This window comes from Camelus ferus, chromosome 7 (genome assembly GCF_009834535.1).
Source record: "Camelus ferus isolate YT-003-E chromosome 7, BCGSAC_Cfer_1.0, whole genome shotgun sequence".
Classification (NCBI taxonomy): domain Eukaryota; kingdom Metazoa; phylum Chordata; class Mammalia; order Artiodactyla; family Camelidae; genus Camelus; species Camelus ferus.
This window is the reverse complement of record NC_045702.1, coordinates 15,697,505-15,718,409: the sequence shown is the minus strand read 5'-3', so window position 1 is coordinate 15,718,409 and position 20,905 is coordinate 15,697,505. Positions and strand designations below refer to the sequence as shown.

The following is a 20,905-nucleotide window of genomic DNA, read 5'->3' as shown; positions in this document are numbered from 1 at the left end:
CAGTTTGCATTTTAGAAGCACTTCACGGCAGTGTGGGTAAGACAGCAGGGCTATTGGGGAGGTGTTGTCCTAACTCAGGGTTCTGAACCGAACGGTGTCATCCTGTAATCATGAAGGGGTCAGACTTCTGCAGGACCACTTAGGACGATTTCTCTAGTGTCTTCAGTCCTCTGAGATAATTAAAATGTTTCCCCAGCTAGGAGTAGAGGCCCTGTGTGTGTAGATGTGGAGAGAAATGGAAGCGGATAGCTGTCATGATCAGCATTACCAATAAGAGAAAAATCCTCTCTGCCAGGCATTATGTCAGCTGCTGGAGGGTGTGTTTAAAAAGGAGGAAGTCCTTGCCCTCAAGGAGATCATGATCACACATACGAAAAGGTATATAAAAATAGAGGGTGGGTCTCCTCCACTTGCTGTGTGACCTTGGGGAAGTTACTTAATCTCTCTGTGCCTTAGTTACCTCATCTGTAAAGTGAGGTTTGTGGTGATGCTGTCTCATTGAGTTGTTAGGAGGATCGAATGGGCACTCATTTAGTTGGTGCTAAGTCCCACTGAGTGTGCACCTTGTAAGTGCTGTTGGAGTTTGGAGTGACCAGAAGGTTCCCAGGGGGTGAGCAGGAAAGTTGTTAATACTTGGGTAAGTGAAGAAGGGAGAAGGCTAGTGTGGAGTTGGCTGATTTCCGTGGAGAACTAGTGAGGGTGAAGGTGTAATTAGAGGATTTACATCCTGTTGTAAAGAAGTCTTGATTATAAAACTAAAGAGTTTTGATTTCATCCTTTAGGTAATAGGAAGCCTTTGAATATTTTTGAGTAGGAGGGAAACTTGAGTAAAGTAGTGCTTTTTGTTTGTTTTGTTTTATTAAAAGAAGTATTATGCAGTCTGGGGTATACACTAAATGGAAGTGAAAGAGACTGGAGTCCGATGGTGAGGCTTGGGGCCAGGCCGGTGGCTCTGAGGCTAGATGAGAAGGGATTTGAAGGGGACGATTAGCAAGATTTGGTGATGGACTGAAGCAAAAGAAGGGACAGATGTGATGATTCCAAAGTTTCAGGCATCTGGAGATTGGAGATTGCTCAAAGAGCAGAGAGGTCAAGGGAGGGCCTGGCTTTGGGGCAAGTTGATGAGTTTAGTCTAAGGTTCCTGGATTTTGTGGGGTTGCTGAGACATGTGCATTAGAAAGCATAGGCAGGCAGTTAAAAAAGAATTAAAATTTGGGTGAGGGTCAGGGCTGTTTGGAAAATAGGAACAACATTAGGAAAGTGAATGAACTCTTGAGAGAATTAGTGGGAGGAAAGGAAAGGGGAGGAAGGAAGAAAGAAGAAAGAAAGAAAGAAAGAAAGGAAGGAAGGAAGGAAGGAAGGAAGGAAGAAAGAAAGAAAGAAAGAAAAGAGGGCTCAGAACTAGGCGTAGCATATATGTTTGCAGGAGCGGGAGAACAGAAATTGCCAGAGGATCAGGAGGAACTCTACTTTCTTGATGACTCTCCTGTAAGATAAATTAGATACGCACTAACTTTACAGATAAGTCTTGAGTCTCAGAGAGGTCAAGAAATTGTCCCAAGTTCACCCAGTAAGTGATGGCAGGAGTTGGGCTGGGATCCATGTGCCAACACCCAGCCCAAGGCTGTCTTCCTTACATGTTTCTCGTATGCTCTTTCTGCAGGAACTGAGTGGCTCCTCCATGGTCCCCATCATGACAGCAGTGCAGTCTAAAACAGCTCCTCCCACATTTAACAGGACCAATAAATTCACAGCTGGCTTCCAGAATATTGTCGATGCGTATGGTGTAGGCTGTTACCGGGAGATGAACCCAGGTAAAGGGGTCTGATGTTGCACAACTAGGTAAGATTTATCCCCGAGGTGGCCCAGGCAGTTGACTGCTTTGAATGGTGACATTCCTAAAATCTTATTCAGTTTCCTAATATCTGTGTTGTCTTGTGTAAATGGTGATTAGTGAAAGATTTGCTCTTGGTCAAGATTTCACATGTTTTCCCTTAAACTGTAGATTTATCAGGCAGTCAGATTCAGCTCTTGCGTCCTTATCGATTCAATCTGTAGGATCATCTGTAGGCATTTTCACAGTCCCGTAGTTGTGTGGGAGAGAGGGGCGCACACAGGGCTTGGACTAGGAAGACTGGATTCTTCCTGACGTAAACTGTGTCACTAAGTCTTGTTAGTAAAATAAAAGGGTCGACCAGATGCCCTTTAGCCAAGCAATTCATGGTGCTGTTTCTCTCCAGCCTGAGTCCCAGTCTAATTTGTGGCCCATACAGCAGCGGCCACCTCAGGTTGAGGGGCCCGGGGTAACTGCTAGAGGCATGAGGTGCGTGTGAATGGTGGAGAAGCAGGCAAATGGTGCTGGTGGAAAGAGTATAGAAAGCACTTAAGAGATAGAAAACCGGTTTTAAATCCCGTTAAACTTTGTGATCTTGGGGAAGGTCACTTAGTCACCCCAAAACTCAGCACATCTGTGAAGTGGGGAATAATAATGCTTATTCACTGATGAGCTAATGTTTGTAGGAGCTAAGTGGGTGGCAGGGGTGGGGATGGTGAGGGAAGACAGGCTCAGAAAGACACAGGAACCACCTTGGAGATCGTGGAGTGAGATAGAGAAATCTTTGATGTGGGTCCCAGGCTGGGAGGACTCAGGCTGCTGTGGGTCTCACCTCTCCAGCTCCCTATACCATCATCACTTTCCCCTTCCTGTTCGCCGTGATGTTTGGAGACTGTGGTCACGGAATCGTGATGCTGCTGGCAGCGCTTTGGATGGTCCTTAATGAGAGACGCTTGCTCTCCCAGAAGACGAACAATGAGGTGAGTGTCCATCAAATGTCTCGCCTTGGTTCTTGGCGGTTCTAAGTGGAACAGTAAAAATGTGTATGTTGTTTTCACCATGGAAATAACATGTTGTTATAAAAAGTAAGGGAAAGACAGGGAATGAAAAGGACCAAAATTCAACATAAAAACTCCTGGCCAAAGATAATCCTTTAGATGGTTTGGTGCAGTTCCTTCCAGCATCTTTGTTTTTTTGTACATTGCTTGACGAGGCATTGATCTTTTCGTTTACTTTTTTTTTCCTAACATTGATTTTTTTCTTTGATTATAAAAGCAATATGCATTCATTATAAAAATTGGGGAAGTACAATCATCTAACTACTAGAGAAAAATCATAATTTTTTTTCTGTGCTTATACACAGGGATGTAATTTTCAAAATTTGGGATCAAATACTTCATATTAGTTTGTAACCTCCTTTTTTTCACTCAAAATATCACAGATATTCTTTCATATTTGAACCTTTCTCTTACAATCAGCCCACGATCAGCATTTTTATGAAACACTGAGAAATTCTGAATATCGTGACTTCTCAAGGTTTCCACATTCTCCGTGAAGACCCTTCACAGTGTTGTGAAGGGTGAGACAACTCAAGTCTGCGTTGTTTCCAGATTAATCAGTCAGCATCACTTTATGTCCATGGTCACACATTTCATAAACGGGAAAGATGCTTTTATCTATGTTCGTGATTTTAAGAATTATCTGCAACCTTGAAATTAAGTTGACTTAACTCGAGCTAGTTCGCTCATGTCATAGCAAGTCAGTCAAAAGCAAGGTTAGTGGGAGAATCAAACGATGGCCAATATAGTTTTCCATGACAAGCACTTGATCAGATGTGCTTTCCTATAATAAATATTTGAAGTCTCAAACTTATCCTTTAGCCTTTCTGAGAATGGTCGATACACGTCACCCAGTATTACAGAAAGCACTTTGCTCTCAGTGGATGTGCTTAGACAGAGGCTTGGTGTTCCAATGAGACCCACAATGAGTGCAGATTTAACTTGCCATAAAACTTAGCAGCATATGAGGCAGCTCCATTTTCCCCCCCTCATTTTACTTTTGAAAAATTGTTGTTATTATTATTTTTTTAGTGGAGGTACTGGGGATTGAACCTGGGACCTCGGGCATGCGGTGCATGCGCTCTACCCCTGAGCTGTACCCCAGCCCGCCCCCTGCCCGAGGCAGCTCCGTTCTTATGCCCTGGAAGCACGTGAGAAACAGAAGCCGCCCACTTTCACGTCCCTTCCTTCACAGGTGAAGCCCGAGCTTCTCCTTCAGTTACATTTTCTAACCAAGGCTGAATTAAAGAATAGGAGGCTTATAAGGTTTTGTTTCCACAGTAACAACTACCAGTTGAAGACTGTACTGAGTCACCCGTGTAAGCTCACGATGTGTGTGCCCGTTCTATTGGGATCACTCTGACATCTGCCTCGCCCCGTGGCCCCTCTGTGCAGGATGCCCGTGTGCCGCACTGGGGCTGTGCCAGTGGGGCTGGAGACACCCTTTAACCCCCGTGCCCCCGGGGCCGGGTTCAGAGCCCACTGACAGTCGTCCTCTGTCTCCCCGAGGCCAGATCTGGAACACCTTCTTCCACGGACGCTATCTCATCCTCCTCATGGGCATCTTCTCCATCTACACGGGCTTGATCTACAATGACTGCTTCTCCAAGTCTCTCAGCATCTTCGGCTCCTCTTGGAGTGTCCAGCCCATGTTCAGAAATGGCACATGGAAGTAAGTCCGGACAGGGACGGGTTGCTCACTGGCCATCCGGTGGCCGCAGTGATGGTCTTCCTGGCCGGGGGATTCTACGCCTGGCTCTGCTCAGTGGTGCGCCCACCCCCTCAACAAACAATTTGGTTTCATCTACTGAGTGTGAGACCTTAGGCCACTTCCTCAGTAACTGTGCTGGTGACTGTAATGCGTGGAAATAGTTTTTAAAACTTCAGCTCAATTAAGTGTGAGTCATGGGGAGCATCCCCCATGCCAGGCACTGGTGTGGAAACAGTGGTGGGGCAGCTATAAACTGGGCATCAGAGGAGCAGCCCTGGGAGCAAGGCTTCCAGGAGAAGAAGGTGGCATTTGAAACATATCCTGCTTGGCAGGGAGTTGAGGAAGAGCGGAATTATGCACCTAGGCACTTGGGAGAGAAGGGTTGGCTTTACAAAAGGCTGATGCAGGTGTTGAACTATATGAATGATTGGTTCCCTGAGCAGATTGATTCAATGTTAAAAGCAAAGGAGGGGACGGTGAGTTCTGTGATGCTGGTTCCCTGTATTTGTGGTTGACAGAGTGAGGAAGGCGGGGGTAGGAGGGGTGGCTGGTGAGGAGAGGTCTGGGCTGCAGGGAAGAGAGACGTGGACGCTCTCCACGTCCCCACAAACCACACCTCCCACAGGCGTCCCGCAGCCAGGGTGCCGTCCATCACACACACAGTCATCAGAACGGAAACAGAGCTTCAGGAATGGAGATGTTTGTGGGGAGGAAGATTCTTGAGTTTGAGAGGTGGGTCAGGGTGATGAATTGTGGGAAGAGAGAAGGGCAGTGGAGGAGAGGGGACTTTGAAGGGAAGCACGTGGAAATGCTGACCGCTGTGATCTTGGGGGATGTTGGGCTGTCTGTGTCGCACACCTGAGAAAGCCACAGCAGTTTCGGCTACTTCTCGGGTGCCCTCCCGTCCGCCCGCCCAGCTTCCTCCAGTCAACGTTGGGCTTCTCTGTCTCATTCTGGAACTTCCAGCTGAAAGTGTGACAGGAGGGCACTGGAGGAGAGTGAAGGCAGAGATGTGTGGGCATATCTGCAGCCTCGCCTCCCGTCTTTTCTCTCTCAAGCCTGGAAGGACTTACACTTTTCTAAGATACTTTAGGGGTTTCACCTGCTTACCCACATCTACACTTGGCATCATCAGTGGGGGAGACAATACACAATCCGTCTCGTCCTAGGGTTTCTCAGCTAGGAAAGATGCAGTGCAGGGCTCCTTTTGGCGTGGCGTGTTCCCAAGTGCGTTTGCGGGCTTGGTGCCCGGTGGGGCTCCGAGGGACCTTAACAATGCAGGTGGAGGTGTCACAGAGGCTCCATGCATTGCCTTTCAGTCCCTCTGCTGGGTCCAGTTCCCTTCGGCAGAGAACAGGAATGTTAAACAATGAATAAGTGAATAAACACGAAGGAGAAAACATTTTCCAGAATTACAATTATAGACGGGGATACCTGTGGGGTTTTCTTTGTTTTGGTTTTTCTTTGTAATTTGTATCCTAATTGAAGAGATGCCTGGAAGGGCGAAACTTTCCTAGATTTTCAAGACCAATGGCTTAGTTCTGCTCTTCAGATTTAAGCTCATAAGCATAGGGGTGGAATCTGAAACATGTTAAATCAGCATAACTTCATCAGACTGTTTATATGAACTGTCCTCTGCGCTGAGTGTGACAGGAAGCCTGAGTCTGCCACTTGCTGTCACTCTGCAGGCGGGGCTGCAATATTAGTCTTTAGAAAATTTTTTTTTAAATTTCTTTTTTGGAGGGGGGATAATTAGGTTTATTTATTTTTGTTTCTTTTTTTTTTTTAATTGAAAGTACTGGGGGTTGAAGCCAGGACCTCACATGTGCTAAGCAGACACTCTACCACCGAGCTATCCCCTCCCCTTCGCCCGGATTGCTGGTCTTTGGGGCACACACAGATGACCTCCGCCCCAACTCCAGGCCTTCGGAGGCCCAGCCCAGTGTGAGAGCTGCTCAGCCTCACGCCCAAGCCTGGAGCGTCTGAAGCAGCCCCTCCCCAGCAAGGAGGCAAAGGAAAGCTGAGGCGCCCCTGAGAGGCGAAGGGCAGAGCGGGCTGATTGTGGTCGCCGGCCACAGGCTAGGTCTTGGGCCGGCTTTCCCTGGCAGGGGACTTGAGACCCTCTCATAACATTCTGGTGCCACAGACCACCAGAAACGTGTGTGATCACCGAGGTTGGCTTTATTGACTCAGAGAGGGAGACGGCGCCCCCTGGGGACGGGTGTTAGAAGGGCTTTGGGGGTTTGGCTGCTGAGACCATCAGGGAATGTTTGGAGATTTTTGTATTTTGGACGACGTCCTTATTTTGAAATGCCCACCTTTTGGTATCAGATATGATCGTGGAACGGCCTTATTTTTATCTCGATCCATCAGGGCCCCCGGGTGGCCTTCACTGATGTTGTTCTGCGAAGTGTTTATGTTCAACAGCAGAGGCCGCAGCTCGGCTGTGGGCACCAGGCCAGTTCCCTTTTTTCTTTGTCGACACACAAACACGTCTCTGCTAATTAAACCCAACCATTTGCACGAAGGCGTGTCGTTCGGACAGGGGCCTGTGTCTGGGATGGCCAGTCAGGGCCAGCTGTTTCCATGGTCATGGAGGGCCCAGCCAGCACGGCTGGGGTTCCTGATCCCCCCGGACCCCCGAGCTACCAGATACCCCCAGCATCTCAGCTGTGGGAGGAAGGGAGTGTGTTTCTAGGCAGCCTGTCAAAGTGGCCAACATTCTGTTCTTCATGCTTTCAAATACTCATTCTTGGGCTCCTCCACAAATGTGTGCTCTTGAAAAAAAAAGGAAAATTAAGCCCTAATATTCTCAACTCCTTTAGGTTAGAAATGATAAGAAACTCCTGCCCATTGACACTTGTGCTTCTGGGCGAGAACGGGACACAGATTTAAACACAGTCAATGGACTACAGCTTCCAGGGGCTGCGTTTCAGGGGTCTGTGTATGTGTGAAGGTCGGTTCCCTCCTCCGGGACGGGCTTTCCTTCTCCCAGGGGAGATTTCCCAGGCTGGTCCCAGGGCTGGGTTTTATTTCCTCTATGCTCCCATCTCTTCTGCCCCCTGCCTCTTTTCTGATGTAATGTCACTTCTTCTTTACTGTACGTCATCAGGCTGAAAGCCCTTGAGAAAGTAAGAACTCCTTGGGGGCCAGGTGGTAATTTCTGTAGCCTCAGCACCTAGGACGATGCTTGGCGCATAGTAGGTATTTAGTACCCATTTGTGGAATAATTGAATGAACCAGCTGGTGAGTTGCACCACCAGCTGGGCTTTGGCTGGTTTGCAAGTTCATGACTGATGGCACCATCGTCTTTGTCCTACCTCTGATTGATCACTGGTTTTGTTTTTGTTTTTCCTTCCTCCCTCTGTAGTATGAAGGTAGTGGGAACAAACCCGTATTTACAGCTGGACCCAGCCGTTCCGGGAGTGTACTCTGGAAATCCATACCCTTTTGGGATTGATCCGGTAATTAATGTCTTCTGAGGTTAAATATTTGTTATGTAAAATGTTTTGCTGAGGGAGATCTCTGTGTGGAGGAAAAGAAAGTACCAGAACCTGTCAAATCCACAAACTTGTGTTGAGATAGAATAACGTATCCTAGAGATTTCTGCACTGGATTCAAGTAAAAGTCCTACCTGCACCCTTTACCCAGCCCCTGGGTCATTTTCCATTCAATTCCCCAAACATCTGTCTCTCCTCAATTATACCCCTGGTGGTTAACAATTGCTTCTTTAAAAGGCCCTTGGTTGCCTGCAAAGTAGGCCCTTGGTTGGATAAGCAATTTAGCATCCTAACCAAATTCCCAGCTTTGGCATTTTCTTGCGGTGCTTAACTTTTCCTTTTTCCTAGGAAAGTATGGATTTGCTTTTATATTTGTTTTCGTTTACTGCATGGAATTGATACAAGATTTTTTTAAAAAAGTGTTAACTTTTGTTTGTTAATATCTACCTCAATTGGATTTGAGCCAAGCAAAACCAAGGTGCTTCCTTGCACAGCCTTCAGATATAAAGGGATTTCAAGAAGACACATAGGCCTTTCCGTGCAAAGCAACACACACGAGGGCCCAGCGCATATCACCACCAGGTGGCGGCCTTGTGCTCCAAATGGGCACAGGCGTCTAGAACTGAACTTGGCAGAAGGCAGTCCAGAAACCTTTTCTCTGCCCTCTTTTTGTTGGAAGAGAACGTGGGACCACAGTTTTAATTGCTGACAGTTAAGAGTAATAGTACTGGCCATAAAATTGGTTCTCTGGTCCCTCCTATCTTGTGGTCATCTTCTCTTCAGTTTTCCTGCGTCCTCCCACTGTCTGCCCGCCCCCCCCCCCATAAAAACAGCATCACCCAGGATTGGTTTATGCTTGCCACCCAGGGGCACTTGCATTCTAAGTTTTATCAAAAGAGGTAGAGTCCTTGAAAGCTGGTTTGGCAGCTGCAAAGTGCTAAGAATAAATGCAAGTTATTATTTGTGTAGACTGGGAGGGAAGGCTTTATCTTTGGTCCAAGGAATGTCATGATTAGCAAGCAGGCAGCTGGGGAGTAGAGGAGGGGTGGTTTTAGGGTCTGGTTGACCTTCCTCTGCTTTGAGTCTCATTGCTCCTCCTGTCCTGTCTCTTCCTTTCATAGCCCACATCTAATGCACCCGCAAACCCTGTCTTCCCGGTGCTGCTCCTCACAGACAAAGGGAGGGCAGTGCATTTCACATTTTAGAACTGAGTGGTCTCGTTTCTACTCTGCATGCAATTTTGTCATCTGCCCACTAGTTAGAAAAGAAAGGGAAGATGTGAGGGAGAAAGGGAAGATGCGAGGGTGAAAGGGAAGGCAGGGTATTGAAAATAATTAATTTTTTCCTAGTAACATTTAGATTTTTGAAAATTTCTGGTCTTTTTATTATAAAATGATGATATATGTATGATCAAAAATCCATGTAATGAGAAAATTATAAAAAAACAAAAAGAAAGAGTAGTCTTTCCTATGTTTCGTGTTCCTGCAGTCTGATTCCCCAGAGATAACCTCATTCACAGAACATTTCTGTCCCTATATTAGCACTTAATACATATACACGAAGGGTTTGATTTTTACGTCATGTAAATTTCTATAGCTGCATTTGTTAACTGTGTTGAGCATCTATTTGTGAATCAAATCACAAAATATTTGGGCAGCAGAGGTGAGGGGGCTTTCTCAAGGTGTTTGTAAATACTTCATAATCAATGAACATTACACAATAGTTAAAAGCCCAGGCTTAGAATCAGACAGCCTGTGTTTAAATCTTGGCATTTCTATTTCCTTGCTTTGTGAGTTTTGAGCAAGGTAACATCTCTGTGTCTCTGTTTTCCTCATCTATAAAATGGGTATAATAACAGCCCTCATAAAGTTGCTCAGAAAAGTAAATGAATTTTATAGGTAAAACACCCAGAACAGATTCTGGTTCATGAACAGATTAACACTCCACTTGCTATTGTGTTATTTCTCCTGGGTGTGTAAGTAACAATCTCCCTGAGATTATGATAAATCCCTTTATCTGTAAAATGGGAATGCTTGTATCTATCTCATAGGATTTTTGTTAGAATTAAATGAGATAAATGCACTTACAGAGGTTAGTATGTGCCTGGCACTTATCCATGAACGTGTTTAGTTTGTCTAAGCTGGGTCTACGGTGCACTGGTAACTCTGCCCTCAGTGTGTCGTGTGATCCCACAGGGACTGGCCAACCAGGTGGGCAGAGGGAAAAGCAGAGGGCGGAGGGCAAGCTTGGTGCAGCTTCGATGCCAAAGCAGGTGGAGAGGGTAGTGGAGGTGCCTCTGATGTCGGGGCACCTGTTACTGGAATTCCTTTGCCCATCTTCCCAGCAGCCCCCTTAGCGATTGTTCGGCTGGCAGCCGCTCAGGACATCGTCAAGACAGAATCAGTGAGATGTGGTTCCTGCCGCGCGTGTGCATGGGGGAGGGGGAGGGAGACCATCCGCTGAGGCTGCGCTAGATGGATGTTGACCCCTGAGCAGAAGCAAAGGAGTTTGGAGGAGGAAGTAGTTGAGGAGGAAAGATAAGAAGACCCCATGCCTTTGTTACTTCCGAGAAACAGTATAGCAAATCCTCCAGATGAGTCTAGCTTATGCCTGATGTTCTGGAGGGGGTCAGAGGTAGCAGCAAGGACTTGAATTGTTTGCATGTGGGTGGGCATTTGAGATTTCTGTGGGGAAGAAGAAAGTTAGTGGCCGGGGCCATTAACCACGGTGAGACCCTGACCAGCCCCCCAGCCACTCTGGGTGCTTCCTCGGTGTGTCTGTCTTGTGTGAGCAGGGCACACGCGTCCCTCTCTGTGGACGTCTGGCAGCTCTATTTAAAACACAGACCGTGTAGGAGGCAGGAGCCCTGTCTTCCCCAGAGTGCCAATAAATGTTGGCTACAGAAGTGGCTTCTTGAGAAGGGCCCGGGGAAGTGCTTTGTAATGTGAAGCACTACAGAAATTCAGAGTAAAGGTGGTATTATTAAGAAGGGATTGGCTAAATTCATGGGCCAGACATCTACACGAGTAATAAGGGAACCCAGGTAAGTTTGAGATTTCGCCATAATGTTTCAGAATGTGTTCTCACTTAGAACAGAGGAAAAATCATGTTGGATTATTTTTCTTCCAGCTACTTGATGTTTTACTAATGGCGCTATTAGTTCTGACGTATTTGTCATGAAAATTGCATTTATAAGGGGTTTGGTCCATTTTCTTTTCTGAGCCTAAAATGCACGTTTTGAACTGGACAAAAAACTGAAAATGTGGTTCCGGGGGTGACTCACTCAGGGGAGTGTGCTCTAACTCCCAACTCCGGGAGAACTTCTAGACTCTGATCTCATGTGGTTCTTGCACATTTCTCTTCCAGATTTGGAACCTGGCTTCAAACAAATTGACATTTTTGAACTCCTATAAGATGAAGATGTCGGTGATCCTGGGAATTGTCCAGATGGTTTTTGGCGTTATTCTCAGCCTTTTCAATCACATGTAAGTTTCATGATGAACTTCCTGCCTGTTGGTCTGACCACGTGGATGGTGAGCGGCGACAGAGCCACAGTTCAGTCATAAGTCCCTCTGTGCATGTTTCCTTCCTTCCGGGACTGCCTTCCCACGTCCCTGCCTTGAGCTAGGACAAGCTGGTTTGCCAGAAACTGGCACCTCTGTTTCTTTGAGCTGAGTCTCTCTGAGGTGGGTGCGCTTTCGCCACAGAAATATTCAAGGGTCAAGGGTCAAGGGTTCAGAAAGAGGCTACAAGCCCACAGTGCTTCGTGTCCCCTCAGCCTGCGAGGGCTGGCGTTGTAGCCAGCTCCCTTAGCTAGCCCCCTGCAGTGGGCAAATGGGGACATAAGTGCTTTTTGGCCAGGGTGCCCTCAGATTCTGAATTCCATTTGGTGTAGCTCCTTCGTACTGGAGCAGCCTCTGCCTCACCCCTTTGGCTATTAACATTCTTCCATCTCTTCTTTTCTTTCTCTGAAGATCTCTCTCTGTGGAAAGCTTCTCAAACTTACATATTTGTGCTAAATTGTAGGTGTTTGAGGACGGCCTCAAATATGCCTATCTGGAGACCCCTTCTGTGGACACGGTGGCTTGTAGGGATTGCTGAACCCCCACCTGCCAGGAGGTCAGCGTGGCGCCCCAGAAATGATGCAATCAGAAGTTTGCCTCCTGGTTCTAATTCTTTTTTTTCTTTTTAAATTTTTAATTTTTTTATATAATTTTGAAATGTTACATTCCGTTTACAGTTATTACAGAATATTAACTATATTCCCCGTGTTGTACAATACATCCTTGTAGCCTGTCTCACACCCAGTAGTTTGTACCCACCCCCCCAACACCTCTATTGCCTCCCCGCCCACTGGTAGCCACTGGATTGTTCTCTATATCTGTGAGTAGGCTTCTGGTTCTAACTCTTTCTAGCTGTGTGATCATAGACATGGTGGTTAACATCTCTGAGATTGTTTTCTTCTCTAGAATGGGCAGAGAGGAGTCCGAATAGGTCTGGTTATTACGGAATAGCAAACATGTCCCAAACCTCAGTGGCTCAAGACCATGACACATGTCATTGTGGGCCCACCAGGGAGCGCTGCCCATCTCCTCCTCACCCTGGGTCGGGGCTGATGGGCGGCGCCCGTCTGGAAGCTGCCAGTTGCCGCCGCAGGAGAGTGTGGTCAGTTACACTCGACTCTTACGCTTCTGCTGGAAGTGAGACGTACCACTTCCATTCCCATTTCATTGACCAGAGCCGGCCATATGGTGACCCCCTAACTGGAAAACTAATAGACATATGATTCTAATTGAAAAATAAGAACTATTTAGTGAGTAAACGAGTGACAGTGCCTGGTACAGCTGCTGTGAGAATCCAGTGGGGGATAAGACCAGGAGGGACTTTGAGGGCTGCACGGCGACTGGCATCATCGTGTGTCAGGCTGGCCTCATCTGTCTCCAGTCACCCTGCTTTATGATGGGATCTCCTCTTCCCCCCAGTAACACTTACAATTAACAAAGGGTATGGGGGCCCCTTCCAACATTTTAACTGGGGGGCCCCCAACTTAACCTGGAACTCTCTCCATGTCTCAGAGCAGGAGTTGCCAAACTTTCTCCGTAAAGACCAATATAGTAAATGTTTTAGGCTTTGCAGGCCAGACGACCTCTGTCCCGACTACTTGGTTCTGGTGCTGTAGCGTGAACGCTGCCTTAGACAGTGTACAAATAAACCAGTGTGACTGTGTTCCGATAAAACTTTATGAAAACTTCCCAGTGAAGACAAGCCTGCAGCCCAGCCTCTGCAGCCACTCACAATGTGCACTCTGAGCAGACTCAGAATAAGAAAGGACAGGATGCTGGCCCTGGATAGCTAGATGCTTGTCAAAGAAATGGATTCAATGAGCTCAAATGTTTGCTTCCTCCATACATAGAAAAGCACTAAATTCTTTAACTTGAGATGCCTGGTTTTCTTTAGATAACAAGTAATCTTTTATTGTTCCAACTACCTGGTCTTTGTTGTAAAGGTCCTATATATCCTAGCTCCTCCCCTACCTCTTCGGAGCAGTCCCTCAGAGCCATCTGAGAGGCTGTCATCCCGGCTCGAGTCCTCCTGCCAAATAAAAAATAACTCTCAAAAAAAAAAAAAAAAAACAACTTTATGAAAACTGAAATTTGAATTTCCTATAATTTTCATGTAACATGAAATATTATTCTTTTAATCCCCCCCAACTATTCCAAAATGTAAAAACCATTTTAAACTTGCAGGCTGTACAAAAATAGGCGATGGGCTCAGTTTGGCCCGTGGGCCATCACTGGAGAGAAGCTGCCAGACGACCCTCCTGTATGTGGTGCCTTGGGCTGTGCTGATAAGAGTTAGGTCCGCTTGGGGAGCTGTGGCTGGATCACCAGCTGTCTGTGTGGGCCCGACCGTGTCCTCAGACGTCTCCCCCTACACCCTGGTTTTCTCTGAATGCTTTGTGCAAAAGCCCCTTTCTTTCTCTTCTTTTCCATCCATGCATGATTGCTGCTTGCCAGGGGAGCGGATGCAGGGTCAAAGAAAGGAACAGCTAGGACTTTGGCAAGAAAAATGAGTTATCAATATGCCCTCAATGTTCTATATTGTATGTGTGTGTGTGTTTCCCACCCCCAGATTCTTCAGAAACACTCTCAACATCATTCTGCAATTCATCCCTGAGATGATTTTTATCCTGTGTCTGTTTGGATACCTGGTTTTCATGATTATTTTCAAATGGTGCTACTTTGACGTCTCCATGTCCCGGCGGGCACCGAGCATCCTCATCCACTTCATCAACATGTTCCTGTTTAACTACGACTCTTCGAACACACCCTTGTACAAACATCAGGTATTTTTTTTTTTCTTCTTCTTTTGTGCACTTGACTCTGTTAAATCTCTCTCCTACTCTTGAGTGTGGCAGAGAGTAATCGTTTGTGAGGCTCAGCCATCTCGGCACCCAGTCAACGTGTTCGGTTCTTCACATTTCAGAAAGTTCTTTCTCGATGAGCGTCCAGGTGCTTAGGGCTGTGTGGTGGTGCAGCCACCATCCAGAAACTGCCCGCTTTAGCCGCTCCTATTTGGGTGGTACCTGAGGGGGATTACTGCTGTGGGGTTGAAAATTGGCTTGTACCTTTTATCTGTGAAGAAAGAAAAAAATAATCCTTCAATCTGAGTGGCTTAAGACGGTAAACACTCTAAAGAACACCTTAAAATTTAATTGTCTTTTATAATAAAAGTAAACTCTAGGTAAGGTTCTCACAGGAGAGGAAATTGAAATAGAGTCAAGAAGAGGAGTCCCTCTGTTCACATGGGTGCTGAGTTTCTGGAAAAAGGAACCCAATTCATACTCTCCTATGAGCCTCCGTGGCCAGTGAGGGAGCTTTTCGTCTTTTTTCTTTGGCTTTTTTTCCATGGACAGCAGTACCAACCAGCAATGGGGTGTTCTCGCCATTCTGACTTCTTCTGTCTCTTTCAGCCTCATTATCAACTTGGTATTTAGTTTTTAAAGAGCATAAATGTCCCAGGAGAGGGATTTTTGATAACGCAAATAGCTCTTCTCCTCTGGCTTCTCCTAGCTGTGCCTGATGCTGCGGTTTGCGGGCTAGGTTTTCCCTAAAGGAGGCCCCACTTATTAAGGTTCTGATTCCTCTGGGTCAAGCCCTAGGGCTGGTTTCCCAATACTGGGTGGCCCTTTGATGCACATGGCACCTGCCAGCCATTGCTCGTCCTGGGTCCTGGTTAAAGCCATGCTGCTCCTCCAGCTGTGCACGTCCTTGTGAGTCTGAGTCCTCACTGTGTTCTCCTAGAGACACAGCAAATAAGAAGGAAAAACAAGGAATGGTTTTAGATTATAATCAGAGAAGACAGCGCTCTGAACGCTCCCCTGTATCCCGCCTTCCTGGGGTGGCACCTGCTTGTTCTACACCAGTGGGGTATGAACCAGCCCTAGACCCTTGGCGTTAAGTGAATGTGTTTGGAAGGCTCGTTTGCTCGATGCTGGAGTCCAAATGATCATTTCCTTGGATTTCCCAAACACGTCTCAGATTCACCGAGTATTTCATGTGCTGATTCCTTTCATAAAGACTAAAGCCCTCCCTGAGCGCACTGAGCATTGCTTTTTTCCATTAAAAAACATTGGAGTTGGCTGGCTTCCACACCCTCGTATGAAGATTAATTATCTTGACACAGTTTGAAGTTTCCATAACCTCATTTTCCTGTCATGCAGCTGGAAGAGACCAGTGTAAGTTAATAAATACAGCCCCCTCCCCACTGCCCTGGCTGCTTTAGTCAAAGAAGAAGAGCAACAGATAAATAGGAATGTCTGGTTGCTTTGTACATTGTGAGGGGAAACTGTGGTATAAAAATGGACAGACGGCGCGAGATAGCTCCAAGGGTGGGGATCTGGGCCTGGCAGGTGCGGTGTGTGTTCCCGTGGTCCCTCTCCATCTGGTGAGCAGTTCAGAGTGGAGGTGGGTAGGAGACGGAGCAGATAAGGCCTTCTCACTGCCGTCCAGGTCAGTCTTGTTACCATGGGGGTAACAATGCACCGTCTCCCTGGGAGCTTGGCCAGAGTTGCTAAAGAAATGTGAGGGCTCAAGAAACGATTTTCCTTTCATTCCAAGCACCCAGTTTCCATGCCTTTTTGACAGCTCTGACCAAGCCTTCTGATGCTTCCTGGTTCTTTTGATGTAGCAGCCCTGGGTCATGCCTCAAAACCAGTGACTCGGGAGGGTAGGACAACGAGGTGGGGGTGAGGATGTGGATGGAGATCTGGAACAGGATGATAAAATGGCATAACTCCCAGGTTTCAGTGAGGCATGAAGCCCCTAGACTCCTCACTCCAAAGTGAATTGTGATGAAGAGAGAGAGAGACCGTGAAAGAGAGTTCAGCGTAGGCCTCCTAGAACCTGTTGGGTGACTCACCCACAATAAGGCTGTGCAAGTCAGGTGGTGATTATGAGGACTTTTTTTTTTTTTTTTTGAAAGAGAAAGCAAGAGGGCTCAGTAATACTGGAAATATAAAATTACTGATTGAAATATGTTTGTGACTTCAAGTGACCCAAGGACTTTTGGTCACCACAGAGTGACAGGCGATGTCCTGAGCCTGCTCTGGAACAGAGTTACAGGGACAGGTGACAAATAAAGTTGCCCTTATGATATGTCTCATGAGCACTTCTGCCCAATGACGGGTTCCCTGTAGCGCGGGTGTGTGAGACGGGGCCGCTTGGAGAGGAAGGAATAAAGAAAGGGATCTCCAGTGCCGGCATGACTGGCCCCCGGGCACCGCAGGGCTGGCAGTTCTCTCTCTGCAGTGGGACTGTCCCATGATGGGAGGGTGAATGGGTTCATTCAAATGCTTTAGCCCTCCTCAAATAAAGTGCAACCGAAATGATCCGTGTTTTGAAATGATCCGTGTTTCTCATTTTGTCATATGAAGTGTGCTCTGCAGTCACCTTGAGATGATAGGAGCTTACCATTTTGCTCTTACAGCAAGAAGTCCAAAGTTTCTTTGTTATTATGGCTTTGATTTCTGTGCCATGGATGCTTCTGATTAAGCCATTTATTCTTAGAGCAAATCATCGGAAATCCCAGGTAAGCGCCATTCATTTCAACTCACTCACTGGGTAGGAATGTGGGTTTCTTGGAAATATATGTCAGGGGTTTGGAGAGGATGCTGGGTTTCCCAGGATCCCAAGGATGCTGGTGAGGTGAGGACCTGACCCACTCCAGGTACGTTTCCTTCTGTGAGCCCGGCTTTTCCTCGGGGTCTGCTTATTTCCAGCATAATGGTCGCCTTTAATCTTCTGCGCGGCCGCCTGTGCTTGGGGGGTGTGTGCTGCGTCTGGGGTAGTTCATGACTTCTAAGAATCTGACCTTGGTTGCTTATTTAATTTTCTTATTGAAAATAAGAGTCTTCTACTACAGTTTTAGTGTGTTAATGAATATTGAAAGTTGTTTTCATCAGGATTCCAAAGTTGTGAGCTTTCACTGTATTAAGTGACAGATTGTGTGAGAGAGCCAGAAGAGGGAGTAAACAAAGTCACATAACGACAACAACAAAAAGCCACTAAGTCCATTCTTGTTTATTTGTGACTTTTCCCCTATTGTCAAACACCAGTTCCAGCCCTCTTCTTCCTTTTGCCTAAACTTCTCCTGAGCCTCAGGTTTACTCAGAGTGAAGAAGGGTTTACTATCAGCCGAGATCAGATAGGATTTGGGAAGATTAAGCTTCCAGGGAGCACCAGAGTCTAGAAAGGACACACACGCGCTGCTGAGGTGATCAGTCTCTCGCTTTCCTCTGTCAGTACAGAAGATTAAGCCGACTGTGCTGAGATTGCATATGTTTTAAATGGTTGTAGGTGTTTTCAGATAACTCCTTTTTTCCCTAAACTCTTTGTTGGATATTGACCTGGCTGATGGAGTCAGAGACCCAGAGGGGACGAGGCTGGAGTGCAGGAGTTTCGTCCCTAGGTGGCGCCCTCTCTAAATCACCTGCTTCTCCTCCCACTGTGTTTCCTGCCAGCCTTGACTAGATCCAAAGAGTGTCTGAAATATAATTAATGTGGGATCTAAATACATAGGAAGGCAGAGCAAAGAATACTTGTTTATTGTTTGGTTAATTGGTGAGAAGCCAAGATGGTAAATGACGGGTGAGGTGGACCATTGTCCAAAGAGGTGATGGGTGTTTCAAAGGAAGGTGGCAAATACCTTTTTGGAGAGATAGATGCAACGCTCTTTCCTAGAACTCAGCCTGTCCGTAGGTTACTGCTGGCTCACCTGAGTCCCAGGACACTCAAACAATAGGCTGTCTTGCTCTTTGCTCTGCAAAAGCACCCACGGGTGACTTGTACAACAGGGAAGGAAGTAGAGGGTTTTGATGGTCTGCCGTCTTCGATGATACCTCCTGACCTTGGGTAACCGGAGCTCCCGAAGACGGCTTGGAGGTCAGCCTTTTTGGCCCTTGGGAGGCACGGCTGTTGGCTGATTAGCTGGTCCTTTTTCAAGTTTGAAACACTTTCTCTGACCTCCAAGAGATGATTCCATAATGGAGTTATCTGGCTTTCTCCCAGCTGCCCCTATGAAACCTTAAGGAGGCTCAATACATAGAGATTATAAACAAATTTGTTCTGATGGGCCTTAGGGGACTTGAACAGAGGTCCCCTCTACTAAGGGTTCTCTGTAATCCTGTAACTCAGGACCCCTGCAGAATGTGGTTAGGAAACCCCTTCACTTGAGTGATACAGCCACCTGTGATACGGCCCTTTAACCATAAGCCCCGTAGACAGCCAGTGACCACGTGTCTCCTCCCCAGAACCACTCGGGGCCGGGCCAGCCCATTAATCTCTCCCAGTTAATTTGCTTATAGAAACCTGGCTGTTCAGGTCGCAAGACTTTTGGCTTCCTGTAGAGACTGCGATCAATCCGGCACGTTCTGGAACACTGTGGAGAAAAGCAGTCGATCAGGTTGCCTGGGTTTGAATCTTGGCTCTGCCCCTGACTAGCCTTACCAGCTGTGTGATCCTGGGCTCGTTTCTCAACCTTCCTGTGCTGTAGTTTATTTCTCTGCAAAATGGGGGTGATCATTGTGCTTCCATAAGAAGACTGTTATGAAGGCTAGTGAGAGACTAGAGAGAGTTCAGAGCAGTATCGGTGCATAGCTGATGTTTAATGAGAGCCTCTATTTTATAGAGAATTTTAGTAATTTTAATTCCAAGGATGAATTCAGCGCTTCACTTTCTTGTTTGCGGACAGCTGCAGGCAACCATGATCCAAGACAATGCCGCCGAGGACTTTGAAGGTGGCCACGCTGGTCCACCCATGAGCTCTGGTCAGCGGGCTTCTGCAGGTGCCCATGGGGCTCAGGATGACCATGAAGAAGAGGTATGTGGGACCTGACACCCTGTGAAGACTTCCAATTTGTGCAGGTTCTAGAAGCAAGACCTGGTCAGGGGTGACACTCACACATTGAACAGCCAGTGGCACGTGGGCGCCAGCTCATCAGAATGGACTCGGGCAGCAGAGCTGGGAGGGTCAGGAGGACCCTGCTGGTGGCAGCCCTGTAACCCCTGAGTCGTGGGAAGTTGAGGGGGTCCCGGGGAAGGGGAGGGCACCTGTGCTTACAGCTACTTACCAACCAATCAGGGAGCATTTTAATAATTTCGCCAGGTGCTGCTCTATCTGTGAATGTCGGCCTCCAATTTAGTGACATATATGCTACGGAGGCCTCCTGGGCTCAGAACCATGCCCTGGGGAGTCTGCTAGATTTATCACGATCTTTCCCATCAGTGCCCTCCAACCGTAAGAGCAGAGCCCAAATCTAGTCCCTTGCATTGAAGTAAGAAGTGGGTTATTTATTCCCAGCCCTCCTCCCCTCTCAACCCTGGCCCTGTCTGGACATTGTTCACGTATCTTTGTAACCTTGTCCGCCTCTCACATAAATTCACAGATTGTGTTCTTCTTTCCTCCCTCCTGCCCCTTTCTGTCCCAGGGCAGCCGCTACTCCCTCAGGAATGTGCCATGTTTTCCCAGATAAGGCAGTGGGCTGTTGATCCACGACTGGAGTCACCCACAGTCCTGAACTCCAGGCTGCGGAGATTTTAACCAGAGCTCTGTTCCAATTCTGAGGTGGGGACAGGGATCCTGTGAGGCCTGAGAGATACTATAAGTAGCTCCATTTGTGGTGTTAATTACTTTTTTAAAAAGTATTTATTTGCACTCATGGGTAACCAATTAGAATTAATGAAATATTAATCTGAATTGTGGAAAATTTTCCTAACAAGATTCCAGGTCCAGAGAGTAACCCTTATTAGTGGCAATTGGCATTACTAGGGTTGTCAGACTAGCTGGAATGTTTTAGAATCCAACCCATGCATCTTCTGACTCATCAAGTCCCAGCCTGTCCAGTACAACCATCCATGCTCCTCGTGGCTTCAGTAAATATCCAGTCTGTGTGCACCTGTCACCTCCTCCATGAACTGGTAGCCCTTGGCTGGGCAACTTCAGGCTCCGTTGGACGGCTTCCTCCCTCAGCACAGCCATGCATGGGTCTCTGGCACAGACAAATCTAGACTTGACGCTGCTTCCCTGTCCAGGGCCCCTCTCCCGTCTCTCCCCACCAGGAGGTAGCCAGGCTCCAGGTTGAGGGCACAGTTCTCCAGACCACCAAGTCTACCCAACACTTCTGACACCAGCCACAAGTTTGGGGGTCCTCTTAGACTCCCTCGGGTTCAGTAATTTGCAGACAGCTCACAGAACTCAGGAGAATGCTATATACTTTCCATTAAAGTTTTGCTACTTTACAGTG

General features: G+C 47.1%; 1 protein-coding gene across 8 annotated transcripts in view; it reads left to right on the top strand.

Annotated features, from left to right (window-relative positions):
• ATP6V0A4 (ATPase H+ transporting V0 subunit a4) overlaps positions 1–20,905 on the top strand; it is a 70,164-nt gene that overhangs the window by 43,740 nt on the left and 5,519 nt on the right. For all 8 annotated transcript variants that reach the window (XM_014559894.2, XM_032483441.1, XM_032483442.1 and 5 more), the window contains 8 exons: positions 1,664–1,814; positions 2,675–2,814; positions 4,407–4,564; positions 7,974–8,067; positions 11,470–11,588; positions 14,236–14,449; positions 17,092–17,193; positions 19,354–19,482. In XM_014559894.2, the coding sequence (XP_014415380.1) occupies positions 1,664–1,814; positions 2,675–2,814; positions 4,407–4,564; positions 7,974–8,067; positions 11,470–11,588; positions 14,236–14,449; positions 17,092–17,193; positions 19,354–19,482 (1,107 nt within the window). The remainder of the gene's footprint in view (positions 1–1,663; positions 1,815–2,674; positions 2,815–4,406; positions 4,565–7,973; positions 8,068–11,469; positions 11,589–14,235; positions 14,450–17,091; positions 17,194–19,353; positions 19,483–20,905) is intronic.